We start from the raw sequence: 22,271 nt of genomic DNA on the forward strand, positions 1-22,271 counted from the left end.
CTTCATATCCAAAATAGCAAGCATGTTTAGCCAAAACATTGCGATTATGTGACAGGACTGTGGCTCCAAATACCTTTGGCCAAAATGTAAACCTTTATCTATAAACACTTTAAACATAAAAGAGAGAAATCTGTAAATAAAAAAAAACATGAGTGGTTACACTTTCAGCCAGGTGAAGAAAAATTGGAAGTTATCATCCAAACATTTTCTTAAAAACATGGAGGATCAACTGCCGGTTTTTAATTCTATAAAAAGGTAGAAAGCCTATGAGAGGGGATCTTAACAGCTTTTTATTGAGGGGATGTTTACTAAGCAGGCATGCTTTTTTTCTTTTCTTCTTTTAAAGGCCTTCAAATTACACACATTCGCACATGCAAGCTGCCAAGTACCACCACAGGAGTGTACCGTTGGCAGCTGAGTAGCTCCAGTGGAGCAGTACGAGTTCAAAAGCCTGTAGAAGGCTCTGAGTGAGGAACATAATACCATCGCTATAACAACCCTGATTTCCCCAGCTGAATCAGAGATATAACGCCAGAAAACTCCTGGTTGAAATCTTTTTGCCTTACCTCAGACATACGAAACAACAAGAGTCTTGCTACAGAATTGCAGCAGTCATTTGAGACCTTGTGTTTCATCTTTCAAAGTCAGTGTCCACGGTTGCAAGGTGGATAGTTGAAGACAGCTCTATGTGAGTTACTGTCCTCATTGGATTGCACTGGTTTGCAGCATTGCTTATCCAAAGCAACAAATAGAGGTGGTGGGGGTCAGATTGAGAGTGTGTCCAGTTATGATCTTTTCAGTGTGCCATGCATAAAGGCACCCATTCTACAGCAGGGTCATTAGTATAGAGCAAATCCATAGCACCCTACTGCTGCCTGCTGGTGCTGTGTACATACACACCTGCTTCTGCTGATAGGAAATCTGAGATATGAGTTTTATTTTTTTTGTATGTCACTTAAAGAAAAACTTCACCCACAAAATGAATCAATTACTCGACCTGTGTCACCTTACATTTATTTTCAGAAATATAATTTTTGTCCATGATGAATAGGAATCAGAAGGGGAAAAAAATATTTATGAATCAAAGGTCACTTTTTTTATCAGCTATTTAAATTTAAACAGTGTGTTGTAAACTACTATTTAAAATAAGTGAGATTCTCATTGGATGAATCACTGGACGTGTTAGGGAATCTCTCGTTGTTGTCGCATTTCTTAGAGTCTACATTTGCTATTCAACAGAATTGACTACAAGCAACAGAATTATTATGTATAACAAAAATAAATGATTCAGTTCATTTCCTCTCCGTTTACTCTTATTTATTCCTCCTTTAATTTTCACTGTTGATGAGTCAGTTAGATTTCATTTAACCTTCAGGGACATTGATTAATTACCATTCAATACTGAAATGCTTGTTCATGACATTTCCGCAGAGCCAAAGCAGAAGAACGTGTTCATGATGTTTCCTTACGTCAGGAGGTGTATAGTTGTATCTCTAGGTCTGGAGGAGAGAGGGGTGAGTGATGTCATTGATTATTAACCTATGCAACTCAGTCAGCGTGAAAGGCGGGCCACTGTTTCTGAGAATTTTACAGCTGGAAGATGGTAAATATTCTTGTTTTGAGTCAACTTTCCTGAAGAGCATGACCTGAATGTTAAAATCAGTACTTTAGTCTCATCGGTACCTATCTGCATGGCGTTCCAATCGTAACACAACAGCTCCATGGGGCATTTAATGCGTTTTTAGTACAGCGCGGCAACACAGCGCAGCTTGAAGGCCTCTGTTTCAGGGCTTATCTCCGGATTAGTGCCTGGAAAAGTTCATTCTGCCCCTGGGAGACCCAAGGTGCACTGAGCCCTTCCTAACAGGGATTGTGTAACTGCTGGGAACTTTTGATTTTGTTTTGTTCATAGAAGCAGGAGGATTACATCCTCAGAGACCCACCTGACCCGCCTCCCTCTTCTTGGCTGTCCCGCGGTGAACCCGTAGAGCGGATTGCACCTCTCTGCTAGATGGGTAGAGCAGCAGCGCGGGGATTCTCCGTCTTATTTTACCGCCGTTGTTTTTGCTGCACGGAGGACTCATAGACAATGAGTGAATGTGATCTTTGGTACTGTAAGCTTAGTAGCAGATGTGGATCCTTATGGGTTAATCTTCAAGGTCCTGCATTTTCTTAATCTCCATATCTATTACGGCGTGGACATCTGGGCTATTCTGGGTGATGTTTAGTGGCGTCAGGAGCCTATGGATGAATCTGCTGTAAACACAACTATACACTGAAAACTGGTCTCATTTTATCCATACTTCTGCTTTTGTTATTAAATCCACTGGAGCTTTAATCATATGTTTCATGCAAAGCAGCAGCTCATGTGTTAAATCTTCAAGGCAACCCATTTTACTGACATGCCAGAGGAGAATTGAGAAAAAGACACAAAAAGATACGTAATCGTTCATAGAAATTAAGAAATCAATGCTATTTTGCCTAATTTAGCCACCAAATCAACCAAAGCATCATTAAATAAATTATATTGAAGAATAAAGGGGATCTTTGTTTATTTGAAAGAACTGTGCAGAGCAGTTTGAGCAGAAAACTATAATTCAATTTCCATGCTTTCTCTTCCGGCAGAGGCAAAAGCTTTGAATGCTTAATAAATTCTTCCGAGGGCTAAATCGCACACTTGTTTCATCTGGCAATGAGATTACTTGAATGGAATATTCTGGGGGAAAAAAGCAGTGGAGAGAAAGACAATAATGAGGCAGTAATCTCATTTCTCCACAGAAACTTCCATTGTTCTCTTTAAAAAAATAAATAATAAAAGAGGCTTCTGTTTTGTCTGCTTCAACTCTCATTCCCATCCGTCTTTCCATTGAGGAACATTTTCGCAGAGCCAAGGATAAATGAGAACAATAACATTTCTGCGGCACTCGAATGCATCAAACGCAGATAGGAGGGAAGCGCTATTGTGTCCCTGTGGCTCTTTGGACAATCACTAGATAGTAGTGAGTGCGGTTATGAGCATCACTCTCCATGAAAACTTCTTAAATAACTTCCTCTGAGTAAGCTCAACTTTGGACGACTTCATTCAATCTTTAGACAACTTTCCAAACGTGGAGACTTAAACATATCAATTAACACCAACAGTCTTTTCCCTGTGACGATGGCCCCTGTAAGTGGGGAATCATGAGCGAGGGCCAGCAGGGGTTAATCTCCCTTTTTGAAGATTATGCTTCGCTTTCCAGTCGCCTGGCCCAGACGCTAGCCACTCTCTTCTAATCCAGCACTGCAGGCGTTTGATAGCTCCCACTGAGAGTCCTTATTACAGGGACTGATTAAAACTGAGACAGAGAGAGAAAAAAAATCGGAAGGAAGGAAGGAAGGAGGGAATTAAAAAATGGCTCCTATTTCAGAAGCAGGAGACTCAAATGTACAGAGGCTGAATTTAATTACATCTCAAGCTAGTGCTTAAACCTGAATGTGGCTATTCAATACACATCTAATTACTGTACTTGATCTTGTGTCAAACTAATATGCCTAAAATGTGATCTAAAAAAGGGATCATCTGTCCAGAAAATGCAAAATCCAACACATTTACTTCATATTTGACATGAAAAAACTGTCACTTGAAAAGCTTAAAAATCACATCCCTTCATTTGTGGTTTGGCTGGACAGTATAATCGACAAAATGTCGATATGGGAGTAGAAATCGCCTTAGATTTTGCATTTGGTGACACCATAACTGCTGTCTTTTCCTGGATTTAAAGTCTGCAAAAGTGATGTACATTTCTGAATGAATCAAGAGTGTGCTATTATTTTCCTGTCCAACACATTTCTTTCCTATTTGACTGGAGAAAAGCATATCTTATTGACTGGTAGCAAATCAAGTATAATGTGTTGGATCACTAGCCAACAGAAGCGCAAGTGTTACGTAGTGATGTCACTATGTTAAGGAAGTGAACAAAGGAGTCCAATGGAGGTGTTCCAGGCAGTGTGTGGAGAGAAACTCCCTCTGGAAGGAATTTTTGGATTTTAGCCTTTAATGAGAATGTACCTGTACAAAAACATATATCAACACACTGCAGGGTAACCCCAAGAAGAATAATAGCGTCACAATATCCGTAACAAGGTATTTGATCAAAAAAATATTGTGATATTTTCTTCATATCGCTCAGCCATCATTTCTAGTAAAGTTGTTGTCATTGTCTTAAACGCTCTAATAGCTAGATGCTAAAGCAACATGTCTGCAAAATTGACAAGGAAACTCATAAAGTGACTGTCAGAGCTGTAAAAGAAGAATCTTTAATCTTGCTTTATGATGTTGCAGCATTCCTTCGATCACAATGGAGAATAAAAATAACACCAGTCTTATCTGGCATTAGCTGTTTACACTCCACCATCTTTTGTAAAGCTCTCATTGTGCTGTCAGCCCTCTCAATCATTCCTCCCCCTCCTTTCCGATACTGAATAATCTCTGGGATAAAATCTACACATGGCCGTGTTCCGCCCAAAAAACTTGACATGAATAATTCACAACCATCTGCCGTGGCTCAGTGGTCTGAATCAGTCTCTGAAAAGTGAGGAGGTGCGATTCTTGTGTTTATTTTAAAAACCAACTCGTTGCAGAAGTGGCGGCGGCCCCCACCCTGCACCTCAACACTGCACTGCTGCAGCCAACTGACGGAGAGACAACTGCTCCCCTGCTCCACACATACCAAGCCACTAATCTCAAAACCTGCAAGGTTGAAGTCATGCTTTTCCTTTTGTGCGCAGTACACACCCTTACTGCTCTTTCAGTTTGGATGAAAACACACATGCAAATGGAAGTAAACAAACCGTGATAGCAGAATTATCCATAAGGATATTCAGCAATCTAACTCAATCTACATGCACTGGGAAAATGCGTTTTTTGGGTCTCACTCTGCAAACACACACGAGTAGGCGAGAAAAAAATGGCAGATTATCTACAGGCTATTAGCTCAAAGCCAGCATTTGTACCGTCCTGAATAGAGTGGTGCAGGACTGAGCCCTCAAACCCGGAAATTAGTCGGCTTTTTACCACTTCTGGTTCCCTTGTCTCCAAGTGAACGTTGGAATACGTTTTTGATCAGATGCCTGAATGAATGTCTGTGGTTAACACAAGCTTAAGAGATTTCACGTCCACGTCCAGTAAATACAACACTGGTGAATGTCCGCAGCTTCCAATTGTCTTAAAAACGGCGGTTAAATGAGACTATCCTTAGCTGCTTTTAGCTTAGCGGTGGAGAAATGAAGTCATGTGACTGCAATGTAGTGTGTTTGAAGCATTACTTTAGCTATTTGCCTATGGCATTGCATTTACACTCAAAAGATTATAAAATGGTGTTGATATGAGCAGAAAATTGTATCAGAAACGTTTGTTTGAGACAGGTCTTGTTTTCTGCTCTATTCCAAAACCCAATGGAAAAATCCCATTGACTTTTTGTCAAAGGGGCTGTTACAGTTCTAACTTTTAATGCTATTGAGGTGTTAATACGTGGAGATTATCCTGCTGAAAAAACATTCAAGTATCATACATTTTAGTTTGCCACGGATCTGTTTGTCTGCGGTATTCTGAAATCCAATTGAAAAATCCCATTGCTTTTTGACAGAGTAGCTTGGCGATGTTAACATCCAGGATGTTCTACAAAATATGTCATTGTGCACCACCCAAGATAGGATGGAGATTCGGATAACTCCAAGGAGTAAAATACCAACTAGGACCAGTAAACCATGCCAACCCTTCTAACCCCAGCTTTCTCTCTGGTCGGACTGTACAGGCCTCAGACGGGTTTAACAAGCTGTAGAGGCCTCCAGCAGCAGACGGCCCCTCTCTCTGTTTGTGTTCCAGGCAGGGGAGTCGCTCTGCATGACGATTTATTGACGCAAGATCCCCCCTCCTCAGCCAGGACCTGCCACCGATTAGTGCCTCTGGAGAGCCGAGGGGAGGGTCTTGTTGGGATGAGAGAGTTTGTCTGTGTGTGTGTTCTAGCTCAGGCTCCAAGGCCATAAACTGGGCTCCAAAATGCCAAGTAGCATGTCAACATGCCAGCCTTTGCCACCCAAGTTTAAGTCAGACAAAAAGGCCCCTTCAGTGCTCCAAAATGGTGGTTTGGATAATGGGAAATGATGATCTGTCATATATGGAAAAGGGCTTAGCAATACTGCACAGACAGGAGGGCGACAAGGGGAAAATTAACTGCTAACAGGAGCTGAAATTGAAGAGTGAAAGCTTCATTCTTAATTTCAGAGCTTCTCGAGGTGGGGAAAAGTCTGGCAGTCGGAATGTTTTGGCTTAGGACGACATTTCAACAGAACTAAGCTTCACCTATTTTGGTGTTTCAGTTGGGAATGGAAAGTTTGGCTTTATTATTTATCATAAGAAATCAGTTTTCAAAGAGGGTGATTATATTTATCCATAATATGTGAATGAGTTAAAAAAAAAAACTCTCCCTTATTGAAACAGTCCAAATGCTATAATCACGCTGTGGATTCAACTGATTGTTTAAAGCCATCCATAAGTGGATTCTTGGCCACAGACGCACAAGCAAGTCAGATGACGTCCTATAAAATACCAAGGAAATTAAAATTGCATGCCTCAAATCTGACGACAGTAAAGTTATAATCCTACACTGCACATTATTTAAAAAACGTTGTAAAGCTTGGAAGTTATTTCAGAAGTTGGAAAATAAGAAAAAGGAAATACTGTCCCGCTCCAATGTTCCGCTTACATAATGTATTGAAGAAAAAAACAGTCCTGAAACATCCATTCTGACGCAAACGATTTTGGCTAGGACATCAGCGTGTCTCTACTCACAGCTCCAAAGAAAAGAGGCTGATGCCAACAACCCACATTGTGACACACAGGACAAACAGCAGCACAACAATTAATCAATGGATGTGACGTCATTGCGATGAATTCGAACAAGGACAGCCAAAGCATGATGGGTAAAGGAAGGACACAATTGGCCTTTTATCCACTTTGGTCTGCAGTTCAGGAAGAGGAAGAACCACGGTTGTGATTTAAGAAAAAAGGGGAATTTTTTTCATGGGACGAGGTCAAGCACACCAGGGAATCCATGTTTGAGCATGCAAAGAGAAACCTACTGTGTAATAGGATTTATAAAACAAGTTAAAATATGATAAAGTAAATAACTAGAAAATAAAAAAAGGTATGCAAGTGAAGAAGTAAATAAAACTGTCAGTAATAATTAGGACAATATTTTTGTGTGTGATAATTTAACAGTTGCCAGCCAACTAAATCCTACTAACTGATATTAACATAATCAGTCATTGTGTTATCTTTTTTTAATATCCAGTATTTAGATATTTTTTATTATTTTAGTTTGTTTCTTAAAATGCAAAAAACTAAAAAAGTCTTCAAAACAATAGAGCGTATGTATAAACGTATTACGTAATTCCATGTTCATAATCATAATTCCTATTTCCAAACCTAACTTTTCTTATTCCAATAACAGAAGGCTTCTCAATGTCAAAGTCACTACACATGCAGAGAACAGCACAAGAGTTCCACTTGTGAAATTCTACCATTTAATTTCTCACATCTTACCTGATTGGCTGTGAGAGCTCATTGCTGCGGTTGCTGTTGCCGGGCAGACTTGACAGGTGAGGAGAGGTGAGCGGTGAGGGTGTCAGTGCACCTCCGTGGAGGCTGCAGTGACCACCATGTGTTTCTCAGCCAAGATGGTGGTGGTACCAGGCCAAGGGGGGACAGAGAGCGGTTGTCTCTTAATTCTTCATCCCACCGAACCACAGGTGGCGAGCTCAGCGGTGTGTTGTGGCAGGATTCCTTCCAGTCAGGCTGTGAAAGCTGCAACAAAAAACATGTTTTTATATGCATGGGAAACTCCAGATAGAAGCATATATATCATTTGAAATCATCAGAATACTTCATTTATCCCTGGTGGCTGCCCAATGGTTTCACTGTGTGTGCAGTGCTGTGTAGGTGTATGACAATTAGATTGACATATCCCATTTCCAGCTGTTGGAAGTAAATTAACTGTATTGTACAGTGAGTGATGTCACACTATTGTTCATGAGGAACTAATTGTGGCATGGCACCAAACACAGTTGAATAAACTTAGAGTTTTAATCTAAGTCACAAATTCTAGACCTCAACAGCTTGCATGGTCAGCTGTGCAAGTCAGAGTATTAATAAAAGGCTCTTCCCTGAGAATAGAATGCAAACAGAGGCTTTCTGAAGGCTTACATTTACCTCAGAGACGATAGCAGAAGAAAACTTTTCATACTGTCTGGCGTGCGTGTTATGCAATCAAAACTGCAAGGAGTGTAAACACACACAGGGAAGCCTCTGGCTATTGAATCCTACCCAGCAAATGCCAAAACTCACCTCTGTCACTTCTGACAGGTGTCAACAGAGCTGAACACAAACAAGAGCTGCAATCAGTCACTAGAAATACACAGGGGCCACAATAAAGTGCATGTTTTCCTATTTTAGCACTATCTCAAATATAAAAACACACAATCTCTTGGCTGTCACTGCCACGTTAAAGCTGTTGAACTGAATTACTGTCAAACGCATGAGTTCAATGGAAAATAGCAATGTATGGCTTAATAAAATGCTGAAGTTATTGGCACATTCAACAGAGGACCAGTTTAGGCATCATTAGAGCTAAGGCTACTTGATTTTTTTTTTTAAATGACTAGTTATTTATATATACAGCTCTGGAAAAAACTTAAGAGACCACTCCAAATGTTTCTTATATCTTTATCTCTACAGCCATTCCAGTGTCTGTTGAATTCCAACACTGAGAAAAATTGTAAGTTTATAGAATAGAATACAAAAAAAAGAAATCATTTAACTCAAACACATTTCTATAAATAATAAAACAAGAGAAAATGATAATGCTGAAATGATCTCTTAATTTGTTCCGCAGCTGTACAGACACTTAAGATATTTGGAATGTTTATATTGTAGTATAAAATGAGCTCCAGTGTTGCCCTGACAGTTTCAATGGAGAAGAAAAAGTGCAAAAGCAGCAGCAAACAAACATCGGTGTGTTCCTGTTACGCTGCACTTCAGAATTCAAACATGCAAATAATACTTTCACGAATGGGGGGGGGGGGGTACTCAAAAAAACGTTGCTAAGGCATGAACTGTTGCCTCGAGGTGTGCTATTCTCAGATCCAGCCGCCTTTTTTTGTCAAAAGAGTCGTCCATCATGAGAGTTCAAATGTGCTTTTACAGCTTGTCATACAATGTCAGCAGTAACCTCTGGCCTTTAGTTCTCTCACCCAGTCTGTTTGCCAAAAACAAACAAACTTTAAGAAAAAAGTTATCCTTTTCTGACACTGGTCAGCTTTCAGATGCCGTTTTTAAATGTATGTTCTTCTTAGATCCTATTGAAATTAATATCTGAACCATATTGCAGGTATTATTACTGCTGGGTAGAAAAATCCAGCAAATAAAGTAAGCATTATAAACAGCGGTTAAAGCATAGGCACTTCCTTATCAATGCCAATACACCACTTTATATATTGTAATATACATGTTACATATAATGTGTTATGTTTATATCAATATTTGCATTTCATTTTTGGGGGGGCATTTTACTTTAACTTGTTGTGGTAATAAATAAATGAACCATACATAAATATAACTGTTTCATTTTGTTCTAAAATGGAGCAACTAAATGAGTAAAAGTTTCAATTGTGTTTTTACAGCTTGTCAGACAATGTCATCAGCAACCTCAGGCCTTTGATCTCAGAAATAAACAAACTAGAAGCAAAACCACACCTTTCTGACACTATCAATCTGCAGTTTGTGGCACTAGTCAGCTGTCAAATGCTCTAATTTGTATTCCGTATGATTTCCCTTTTCTAATCGAGCAGTAATCATATTAAAAATTAATCTCTAAACAATACTGCAGGTATATTACTGCTGGGTACCATAGAACACACCACCTGCATCTTATTCCACCTACTGACACTTAAGATTGGATGAGATTTATGGTTCTCCTGCAGCACAGATTCTGAACCTGGAAATGTTAAATGGCGCTTGACAGGAAAACAGCTCTCAGGACACGTTAATGGACTTCATTTCCCAAGCACTCCGAGCGCTGCCGGGAGTAATCACGACGGCATAAAATAACATGTGGTTGTGCAGCGAGCAGTAAACAACAATTAAGAGACCCCTTGCGTAGCTCTAGAAATTAATCATTGAAAATGCACTTGTGCTGCGAAGACAGCTTCAGCCTCTCAGCTCTAATTGACTCTGAATAATTCAGATGGAGGGGTATAAGCAGCAGCGACTGCATTCAAAGGATTGACATGTGACAGATTTGTCTTTGTAAACATAGTTGAGAAGTCAAATCTTTATCTGTTAAACGGTTAATTTAACTTTAAAATGTAATTGTAGGTGACCTCCAACAAGGGTATCTCCACAAATAATATTTTTTATATGATGTACATTTCTGGATTCTCTCACTGTTAAAATAAACCATAACAAATACAGACCAATAATTTCTTTGTAAGTGGGCAAACTTACAAAATTGGCAAGTATCTTCAAAGTGAGCTATATTAACATGTTAAAAAAGAAAAATCGACTAGAACCTGGAGGAAAGGAAAATCTTGCCTGTCAATGCAGACAGGACAGCAATAAAATATTGAGATCTTAACCAAACTGTCAAACTGAACCCGTCTTCCTTCAGAAGTCAGTGTGACAAAGGTGACATGAGAGTAAATGTGGGTAAGTAGGAGAAGCATGTGAGAGGGGGAGAGAAGACAAAGTGATTTCCAATTGGCGGTAACACAACACTCTCTGCTGCGTGTTCATGTTTGTGACCGCAGGACATCGCATCAATCAGCTGTTGGCTGAATGGGGACAAGACGAGGAGTGCGTGCACGGAGCGGCACAAGGGGGATCGTTTTTCAAGTTACGAAGCGATGACAGCCTGGACACAGATGGAGGATGGTTGTGTAACAGCAGCATCCACCTGTAAGCCCCAGACTCTCTGCTATCATCACTCCTGGGCTGTACTCTCACTCGAATAAAGACAATGAGGTTTGTTTGTGAGGAGAGAGGGGTCAAACTTGTTTGATAACCGTCACTTGAGATGTGCAAAAATGCAAAAATGAATCTTCCAAATATGGTGCCGATATAGGAGGCCGTTGTTCAGTGGTTTAGTGCAGGGATCTTCGGATCAGGGGAGCACTAGTTCAATCCTCACTGCAGTCAGCGTGTCGTTGTGTCCTTGGGCAACACTTTCCCCCAATTTGCTCCTGTGGGGATTGCGTGAAGCGTCTAATAAGTGACATGTTATGTAATGTCCCTTATTGAGCAGTAATATCTTATTTTGACTGTAAGACTGTTAAAATGATAACATACAGATGGTATAAGTGTAGTACAATATGCACATTTTTACTTTAACTTTCTATGTCTATATAAAAAAAACATTTATATTTATGTTTTCTTTTAAACATATATGTTTTAATACAAGGTTTTATTTTATTTTATCTTTTTATTGCATATTCTTAAATCAAGCATATTTTTTTATTATTCTAAAATGGAGCAACTTTCACGAAAACCAAATTTCCCACGTAAATAAAGTGTTCTGAAATTGATTTTGTAATAGAGAACTTTTTTGGGATGATTGTTTTGCATTTTAAAGACCTACTGAAACGTTTTGTTTTTTTACTTAATGGGGATAGCAGTTCAGTGTATATTACTTGATCATTTGGGGAAATTCTTGTATTTTTGGGGAGAACGTACAAGCAGTATAATTGACAAGAAAAAACGATTTTATCAGCCGGTGAGGACCTTCTCAAAACAGTCTGCCTGTACCGGAAGTGGCAGACGACTTTTGCGTGACATCACGAGTGTAACTGTACCGGTGTTGCAACCATGGTTAGCAGTACTAGTGAGAGTGATTTCAGCGAAAATGTGTCTGTTTCTGTTGGTGCTGAACACGATGAAAGCGTCAGCGAGCTCTGTGATAATGGAAATAGAACCGTAATACCCAGATTTCCGCCGGAAATTTTTTTCACTTCGCTTTTTTTCTTATGTATCTGTTTTGTTTGCGCTGGATTATACAACTACTCAACATATTGCAAGGAAAACAATAGATATTCTACAACTATGGATTCTTACGAACATTTCAAGACCAAGCATGCTGATGTTAGGTAGCGCGAGAAATATAACTCAACACTTTCTCTACACATTACTGCTGTGACTGGTGGTAAACAAAACTGATACCAGCGTCAGTAAGCCCCGCCCCCCAAGCAACATCAGTGCCACAAGTTCGAAAGCGAAAAACGATCTGAAACCTGAAAAAACGAGATTTGAAACTGAAATAGAATTGTTTTGAATCTGAAAACATACAATCTGCAACTGAAAAAGGCCTCAAGGAGTAAAATATGAAAAATATATATATATAAAAAATAGCTCAACTGAATCAAAATAATATTCAACCTAAAACACATTTTTTAAATACGTATTTTTAGTTTGAATACATCATTGTATTTTTCAAAGTTCAGGATACAAACTTGAACTTTCAAATAAATTGTATTTTTTTGAAAGATTAAAACTTATGACCCTGATATAGCTCCATATATAGGAGACAGACTTGTTGTGTTGTTGTATTTACAGTCAAGTAATCTAACATTGACCTGGTTTCAGAAGGGACATGAATACCTATCTCCTGGGTGAAAGCCCTGTTTTTGTTTAACTTATCCATACACCCCATACTTCTCTCTGAGCAGGCTTCTGTGGACTATACATAGAAACGCATCTGTGATAAAAACAAACATAGAAAAACAGATTTTCCCTTGGAAGCGTAATTGACAAAGTGGTTTCTTTATATGGGAAAGGCATTTTTAGGAGGCCCGGATGGGTAAAAAACTATCACTTAACACTCAAAGCTGAATGAAATTAGGGCGGATTACATCTGGTTCATGTTCTCTTTTTTAAGTTTTAGCTAAATGTAAAAAAATACATAATGGGGAAACTTCCTGAAAATGTGTTTTCCTTGAATGGTTAGCAAAAGTTGGCAAGTAATTCTTGAAAGGAAAAAACAACACCAGTTTGATTGATATTCCCATAAATACAACATTTGTATTCAAATTCTTATCTTGTCAAAACAACCTTACACCAGACTGATTCATATGTCCTGGATTGTGCATACAAAGATGATGATTTAGGAAAACAAATAAAGATAAAGACGGACATTTGTTTTATGAACCCTTCACGGTCTTGAGCAAAGCTTCAGCACTTGTATCATGTGCTAGCTTCCACATGTGGACTGTAGCTGCAGCTGGAAAACTTTCCCTCACACCAATAACATCCAACAGCTTCCATTGAACAGCTTATGTCTGCAGCTTTGTTAATCTCATTTCTGACACAAGGGCACATGTATCAAACGACCATGTGGAGTAAAGTGAACTTTTGGCTGTCTAGAACCCGGACAGCCTAAACTTTCAAAGATATGTTTAAAGTTTTAGGTTAGGGGAAAAAATGCTGGAGTGTGCCATGTTTCCTGTGAGTGTGTGCGAGTGTGTGTGTCTGAGCATTCCTGTAAGACCTGGAGAGAACTGAGGGGTTGGGGATTAAAGTTGTTGGCATAAAATACGATGGCACACGATGATGACGCACTTGGAAGCGGCTCTGTCTGTTGTTATATAAATGTGAGCTGAGGAATCTTAACCTTCAGTCACTTCATTTATAACTGGAGTCGTGTTAAAAGGACCAATGTGGAAATATGTTCTGCATGAAGTGAGACGTCACCTTTGTGCCTTCGGTTTCTCTAAATGTGAGCACTACAGCTACCTAATAAAAAGGAAACAGAGGTCCTACACGCACTGACACGCCTGTTGATGTCAGTGAACGACTGAACATGCATGTGTTGTTACCGTGGCAACAAAAAGGCCAAACTTTTTGCAGTGGAATAAAAAGCAGGAAGTAGCATCTTTCCATCCAGTTTGCCAAGTACTGTGAAAGACAAAAGCCCACTTCCCCTTCTTCAGAACTAACGGTGTTTCAATGTCACTCTCACTTTTTAACCCATGTCTCAGACTTTTTCGCAGCCACCCCCATTCATATTATTAATTATCCACCTCAATCTAAAATAAATATTACATTCTGGCTTGAGAAGTTATTGAGAAGCGCTATGTTTTCCTATTTTGTCTCTAAATTTGAAGAGGCATTCTTTTTCTGGATGTGACAGAATTTTGTATGCTCAAAATGCAAAAGGACAATTTAGATTTTTACAATCATTTGTTCTGCTTCTGTACTTTATCCCGGCAGATACAATTGGGATTTGTTGCTCCACGTAAGAAGGAAACAAATAAAAGATTTTTTTTTTTTTAAGAATACTAATTTTAAATAAATAAAATAGAGAATGTTTCAATCTGCAATAGAAAGATAAAATAAATATATTTATGTTATCAATTAAAAGAATAATGACTTGCATTTTATATTAACAATAAATTGGCAGAGGTGTGGGGGTAACATAGCAGATCATTGCCTGTTTGTATGTGATGATTGGGTAAGCAGGGGGTCGGGTGGTGGGACAATTTGCACAGTCCTGCTGGTTGAGTGTGCCTGTGCACCACAGGATCCTGTCACCAAGTTCATACACAACACTGCCGTGTCATTAATAGACTCAATTAGTAACTATTAACGTCACATCCACAACATGTCCACAAACAAGGATGCCTTTCCAAACTCCCAACCCCTTTAACACTCGCTTACCCCGATCGGGGGCTGCGGTGGGTTCAAAGTCAGGGCAAGGTCCAGGCAGGAGAACAAAGGGGCTAAAAATGGGTTTATTATTGAAGTTGTGGGGCACAACAGGGTATAAGGGGCTGAATCTGGGAGAATGATTTCCAGCCATGAACTCATTGGGTGATTCATCAAACCTCAAATCACATCAGTTGAGGCTGAGAGCTTCTGTATAGTTGCCCATTAAAAGCTTTCCATCCCTTTTCACTGCTTTGAATCTTCCTCTTGTCTACTTTTATTGCTTCTCTGGCTCCCTACAAACTTCCTTTCTTTTATGAAGTTGCGCAACAGTAAGGGGAAAAGGTGAAGTAACATTTTCAAAGTTCCTGGTCTTCATGTTTTGCATTTATCCAAACATTTAATAAAATTCAATTTCAGTTAAACTACCCATTTCAACATTTGGTTGGTTCACATCAGGGCTGCTCAAAGCAGGACAAAATAAGCCAAGCTGTTTTATTCATTTAAATTCATTTAATTTAATGTATGATATTAAGTGCAGCACAAGGTCAAAAGGTTATCAAAATATGGACTAGTGCAATATTCAAATCACACTAAGCACAATACAGTATTTGTTAAAGGCTCAATATGTGTTCAAACTCCATTTTATATTAAGTATTGTGGAGCTGAAGATATCTAACCACCAAAAAAACATGCCGATGTAGATATATTTTAATTTAAATAATGAATCCCAATATTGCAAATTTCAAAATAATAGGTATTATCATACCAGGGCGCAAACGTTAATTACAGTCAAAAGTACCGCCCCGCCAACTAATGGTTTCTTCATGTCTTAAAGCTGCTGAGTCATATATTGCAGCTCAAACAACAAATAAATCCAGAGTTTCTTTACTTCCACTACAGAAAAAAGGAGAGTAAAAGAAAAGATCTACTTCAGAACTCTCAGTTTCAGTGTAAGCCTGCTGCCTGCCACTTGTCCACCGGCAGACCCACCGGACATCCATCCCCTATTTATTGTGAGCAAAGTAAAAACAAAGCTCTCTGTTATTATACAGTTTTTGACAAACAGAAATATTGTTTTCTGGCATCACTTTAACATTTTACGGGGAAATCTGCATTTTGGTATGGAAGTACGAAGCCCGTTACCCGGTTTACACAAAACCCTGCTTTAAATACAATAGGTGTTTGATACTTGACCTTTCAAAGAGAAAAGTTTTAGCACCCCTTTTTTAGACAATGGCAGCAAAGAGTTTGTTTGCTAAAAGGTTGTGGTTGAACGACTGGTTGCCTCAAGTGACATCTGAAACATTGCGTATAATAGAGATGTAGACCAACAAATGAGCAAGTGCTGAGAACAAAGATGCGATAATATGCTGGATTGCATTCAGGCTGGAAGAGAAGACCTTGCCAAGCAGTTTGGGTGAATGTGTCCTTGCTTTACAGAGTCCTGTCACCTTATTTGTTCCGGAGTACAACAGTGGCATTAGTATACCCCATTAGTATCCATTAGTGTGACAAAATCCACAACATATACACAAACAAGCAAGAAGCCAGTGCCAGCTTTGTGAACGATGGGAGCAAGTTGGGAAGTCAGGTCTGGGCCCTGACAAAGCACAATGGAACTGAGCTAAATGAGCTTATTAAGGAGATTACAAGAGGTGAACTTAGAGGCAAGAGGTGAACTTAGAGGCAAGAGGTGAACTTAGAGGCAAGCGAAGTACGAGAATTAAATGTTCCAAAACGTTGGTACAATAGGGATGTATGGGCCATGAAAGTTTGCTCATGAGATTATCAGTAGGGGTTTATATTACTAGTGTCGTCATGATATTATACCGATTATTTGAACAAAATTAAAAATATATTTCCTCATGTCACTTCCAAGTATTCCACAATAAGCTTTTGATTAGAATCAGGGGTGATCAATATGAAACCATTTCATATGGCCATTTAACACATCAGCTACATTTATATCAACTCACATAAAGCAACTCAACATTTCACAATAAAAAGGTGCAACTTAAAGATAACATATTGTATCAAGTTGTCCATTTCGCATACATGATATTTGATTAATAATCTTTGAATCTGTATATTGTTTAAAATGCAGGGTAATCGCTCACACCCTTCCCTCTGGACGATTATTCTTTAAAATGTAAGAGTAATAAAAACAAGCTACCTGTTAATAATCATGTTCTAAAAAAAGGCAAAGAATCTTTATCACATATATCATACGCAAAGAAGTAGAACAGAAATTTGCCAAAATCATATTATCACAATTACTTTCTAAATAGAAATATGTTAGTGGCTTCACTAAAGATTTCAAAATTGTAATCCATTATTGTTTAAATCAGTTTACTCCAACTTGATGATATTGACGCTGATTTAGACTTGATGAAAGAAACCCCCTTTTAATTGTTTTCTTTTGTTACAATATATTTTGCATGCCAAACACGCAAAGGCAGTTAAACAAATGTTTCCTCAATGATGGAAAACAGCGGCGAAGCTCAGTTTGAATTCAGTCTGCTGTAATTGATTCCATTGTCGTGGTGAAACCGCAACCTCAGCAGTTGGATTCTAGCTGGGACTTTTGTTTCAAACACATTTCCTGATCTGTCTTGACAAATGACAGAACAAAGGGTCTGTTTTGGAGTATTCTTCTAAATGTTATGCTCTTAAAAAGGCATTCCATGGGCAACTAATTACAACATCAAATGTTCTTACTGCACATTAACCGTGGTTGGTCTTGCCATTTATGCCGTGCTATTTAGTTTTATTACTTGGAGTAATAGCGCAAAGTCAACATCTAAATGGGGCTGAATTTGTCTGAACAATATTTTTTTTAGATGTTGATCTAAAACGACTTTAATTACAAAGCTGATCTGAGTCTAAAGTATCTCAGACTGTGGTGGATGAGTAAGTAAAAGTAAAACAAGATGTGACAGAATGGAATTATAATGGGAGGGACATGAAGTGGTGTGATGCTGTAAAGCAGTAAATGGAAATTATCTTTCTTTATAGAATATTACAAAATAATGTGCAATTACATTTAATTATACAATACTTTTTGCATAATCAAACCATCCCCCAAATCTTTGTATAGCTGTGAAACCAGTTTTAAACTGCAGGCATTTGTCTGCTGTAGTTCTTAATCCCAAAAGTCATGATTAGAAGACGACTAGTTCCGCAAATGGGCAAACACGAGAAATTACAACTGTTTCTTATATATACACTGCAGGTGTTTAAGTCATAAAATGTTTTTCTACGACAAAAAACACACTATGAAAAGCATTAACACTAGTGAGAAATTGCAATCAATCCATGTACCTTTGATTCATGAACCCATGTAGTGTACTTTTCAGTGTGATGTCTGTGTTAGTAAATTTTTCCAACTGAAAATGTGAAATTTAAATATTATTTAAATGCCACGTGTTACTGTTAGTCCTTAAAGTTAAACTGGAAGTGCTTCTTTTTAGACAAAATGTTGCACTAATATTTAACTGCCACTGAAACCGAGCAGATATATTCTTCCCTTCACCATCAGTAGATAGGATGGTGGTGGGATAAATATGGGAGTACAAAACTCACTAGTTACACATTCTATAAATACTAAATAGTGTGATCACTATTCAGAAAATAGAACCAAAATGATAACAACATTGTAAGAGCAAGACAACTGCGAGAAGAAACATCCCACAGAGTACTTTAAATACTTTGTCTTTGTGTAGGACACTCCTAAGAAAAGGTTTTAGTCACACTGGTAATTCAAGACGCAACAAATATAGTGGTTGAATTGCATCACAATCTATTTAACCACAGGCAGAGAAAGAATCATCATGACCATTTCCTTTTTAAAGCTAAGATTAGATAGACGTATCCAGAGATAATCAAATAAAACGGGAAATTTGTTAGCATTTTACCACTTCCCGTATCCTCATCTTTAAGTTAACCGCATTTTAATGTGTTATTCTTTTGTTCTACGAAATAAAATACATTGGTAAATACCTCAGTCATGAATGTCCTAAGCTTCTATGTGTCATAAAAATGGTGTTTGCTAGCACGTTACTAAAGGAAACTACTAAACGTCCTAAGCTGGTTCCCCTTTAACAGTGAGACCGTGGTGAAATGTATATATAGCCTACCCTTACGTTTACACTTCTGGCAATTTTACACATTTATGGTTGAAAGAAAATTCATAAAAGTGTTGTAAGTATGTGGATAATATCCAGCTGAACAAAACTTTTAAGTATCCAAAAGGTTTGTTTGGTACAGTTATTTTTTCTCCCCGCTATATTCCAAAACCCAATGGTATTGCTTTTTGTCTAGGGAACCCTCGCACACTAATCATCACAGTAAATCCCTCCTTTCTCAAGCACTAAAATGTGTCATATCACCAGAAGTAAAAATATAGGAGGTAATCAAAAAAAGAGATGCTCAGCTGAAAATAAAATATCACAATGTGGACACAGAACATCCTGTTTTACCTCTGCTCCAATCAGGGTTCCTCTCTAGCAGAGTCATCCTTTAAGAGGAGCACCCTGAGCCAATTCTGTTTTTTTTTTTTTTAAAGGCTGCAGTGACCTTGTTCCTGTGGGGCCTGGACTTTACGAGCGTGCAACAGCAGCCCTCCAGAGCTTGTAATGCTGAGGGAATAGTTTCCACTAGTGAAGGCTTAGAGTAGTCTTAGCAGAGCAGAGGCACAGCCCTTCTGGGTTAGCACTTCAGAGGAAATGTAAGAGAAAAAATATTAGATTTTTGCATCATTTATTACTGTGAACGGGTATTAAACATCCAAATTAACGCTTCTACATTGTTTAAGACTTACTAGCTGAATAGTGAAACCCAAGTAATTATATCAACAAATGCTTTATTTGCTGTGTTTCTGGCAACAACAAAAAAAGACTCAAGTGACACAAAACACAGCTACAGATGTGTTAAATCTTATTTTGGATCAATGAAATACATCGATTTATAGAACCATAAATACCAGAGCAGTTTACTTTTTTTAACCTGACTAGATTATCCCAGAGATGCGTAAGGTCTTTTCAAACTAATTTATCAAACAGAAAATGTACTACTTTTCAGAACTCCAAACAAAATAAAGGCTTATTTGTGAAGTCCAGTTTTGACAAATGTAAATCAAGATTATTAATCTACACCTATATGTTGTTGACTGGATGAAAACAGCAGTAAAGGGCTGTATTGTTTGGACTTTCGTGAACAAAATAAAGGTATTACAACTATAGCAGTATGTTGAGACTTTAGCCATGACACCTACACAACAACGCAAAAAAAAAAAAAAACAGAACGTTTAAGCATTTAACATTAAGTTACATTCAACTTGCTGAATTTGAATTTGTGAACTGGAAACTAGCTTCAGCCTCGTCCTGCTGCTGCCTCTGTGTTTACACTTCATGCAGACACAAGTTTACACCCAATGCTGTGGCAGCGGCGGTTCAACCTCAGCACAAGCCTCCATCATAGGCTACACACACTGCCTTCTCCTCAATTACACACTAAAAAAATGGTCTGGTTGTGTTAGAAAATGTGAACAAATGTGTGTAGCTAGAGGATGTTTTGAAATAGAGCTAATGTTATATTACTATGAGACAAGTTTTACTGCACTGATGTACCTTGCTGGTAAACACACGTCTGTAGCCTATTAAGTGACACAGCTCCCCACTACATCTGGTAACTCTTTACACTAGCCTCACACTTGGAAGGAAAACAATATGACACGGTTTGCCCCTGTGCAAATCTCTCAACTGGAAAGTGAAGAGTTTGAAAAATGATTAGTGTCCTGCTGTTAATTTATTTTTTTTAAAACGTTGCCGACATGACAGCCAGTTTCAGACAAGTTTGAAACAATAATGCTAGCTTAACTGTGCAGTTAAAAGTCCTACTTCAATGTAAAGTGGCGGAGTAACACTGTTGCACAATTCGGAAAGTCGACAGTATTTTAAGTTCACTGCAAATTACTAATACTAAACGACAATGGCGGTATTGCACAATATTTTCCTCCTGGTTACTGTAAATCACGATAAAAGCAGAACAAAAGTAAAGTGTAGCACTATAACAGAAACTCAGTGAGGGTACGAGGAGGAAAAGCTCGAGACGTTCAACATAAACACACTTTCTAGTTCTCTCTCAACTTCAACCAAAAACACGACTGTAAAGGAAAGGCTAGTTGTTTTTGCAAAGACAGAAAAGAAACACTACCTGAATTGAGCACCCTTTTGGTGCAAATGGCAGGTTTTCACCCGGTATCCAAGAGCATCCACAGGGCAGGGTTTTAGGACCCGTCGGGCTGTCGGTACTGTAGAAATCATTGAGCCAGCAGCTCCGCCATACTGAATCAATCACGTGTCCCACAGCCTCCTGTAGTTCCGTAGGGGGCGGGGCCTGCAGGACAGGATGACTGACAGCTAGGAGGATGTCTGTGAGTTGAGGCTACATGAATAAAAGCTATTATTTTCCAGGCAATGAGCCTCTCAGGTGTTTATCACCATGTTACTGACTGTCTATTTCCTAGAAAGCATTAGGTGAAATTGAGCTTAAGAAATGGTTTATAATTGTGGGGTTTAATATGTTTGTGGTTAATGTAATTTTGCTCATCTTGACGATGGTCAACGGATGGTCCCAGTTTATTTCATGGGGACTGTCAATATGTCCTTGAGCAAGGCAACATTATTGCTTCCGGGAGTTGAAACATAGCAGCACAGTTGTGCAAGTATGTGTTTCAAGTCTAAGGTGTAAATGTCCTGTTGCATGTGTGTTTTTGTATACACACAAAGTGAAACCTGAAATTTCCAATGTGGGATTAAGAAGTATGTATTATTCTTCTGTCTTCTGACTTGGAATTTAATATTCATGAATAAACAAGTATATAACATTACATTTCATTTGGCTGCTGCTTTTATCCAGCGTCTTACAATAAGTGCAAAAAAAACATAGAGAATCAAACCCGGAACAATAAGTAAAGTGCAGAAATATTTCATAAATACACTTCATGCAAGTCATACCATTGTAAGTGCAGGCCTAAGCTTACTCTTAGGCCATGTATATCACAGTTAAAGTTTATGAACACACATACTTAACTCTTGTTTATTAAATGTTCAGAAGTCAATAAATATCAATAGGATCTCAGTTACAAACAGCACAAAACATATTGACACCAGCCTCAAGGGAGATATACCCTGATTATTTTAAAAGCTTTATCATGGAGGCCCCGGCCGTGGCGCAACTGGCTGGGGCACCTGCACCGTACGCAGGCGACCCGGGTTCGATTCCCGACCCGTGGTCCTTTCCAGATCCCACCCCGACTCTCTCTCCCACTTTCATGTCACTCTCCACTGTCCTATCCAATTAAAGGCAAAAAGCCCCCAAAAAATATATATTAAAAAAAAAAGCTTTATCATGGATATCTTCCACTTGGTGAAATATCTTTGATATTGTTAATTAATTGCTGGGAACATGGATGCAAAGCTTCCATTGGTGAGATTACATCTACATTAAATCCAGTGTTAGGAAAATAGAATCAGTTCAC

The 22,271-nt window shown here is 38.6% G+C and overlaps 1 protein-coding gene across 4 annotated transcripts in view; it reads right to left on the reverse strand.

The window, feature by feature from the left end:
* hdac4 (histone deacetylase 4) overlaps positions 1-21,062 on the reverse strand; it is a 141,688-nt gene extending 120,626 nt beyond the window's left edge. For all 4 annotated transcript variants that reach the window (XM_063887550.1, XM_063887549.1, XM_063887548.1 and 1 more), the window contains exons 1-2: positions 20,945-21,062; positions 7,583-7,843 (exon numbers count right to left, since the gene is read on the reverse strand). In XM_063887550.1, the coding sequence (XP_063743620.1) occupies positions 7,583-7,604 (22 nt within the window). In that variant the 5' untranslated portion in view covers positions 7,605-7,843; positions 20,945-21,062. The remainder of the gene's footprint in view (positions 1-7,582; positions 7,844-20,944) is intronic.
* Between the last annotated feature and the right edge of the window lie 1,209 nt (positions 21,063-22,271).

The sequence above is a fragment of the Eleginops maclovinus genome, chromosome 7 (assembly GCF_036324505.1).
Source record: "Eleginops maclovinus isolate JMC-PN-2008 ecotype Puerto Natales chromosome 7, JC_Emac_rtc_rv5, whole genome shotgun sequence".
Lineage (NCBI taxonomy): Eukaryota > Metazoa > Chordata > Actinopteri > Perciformes > Eleginopidae > Eleginops > Eleginops maclovinus.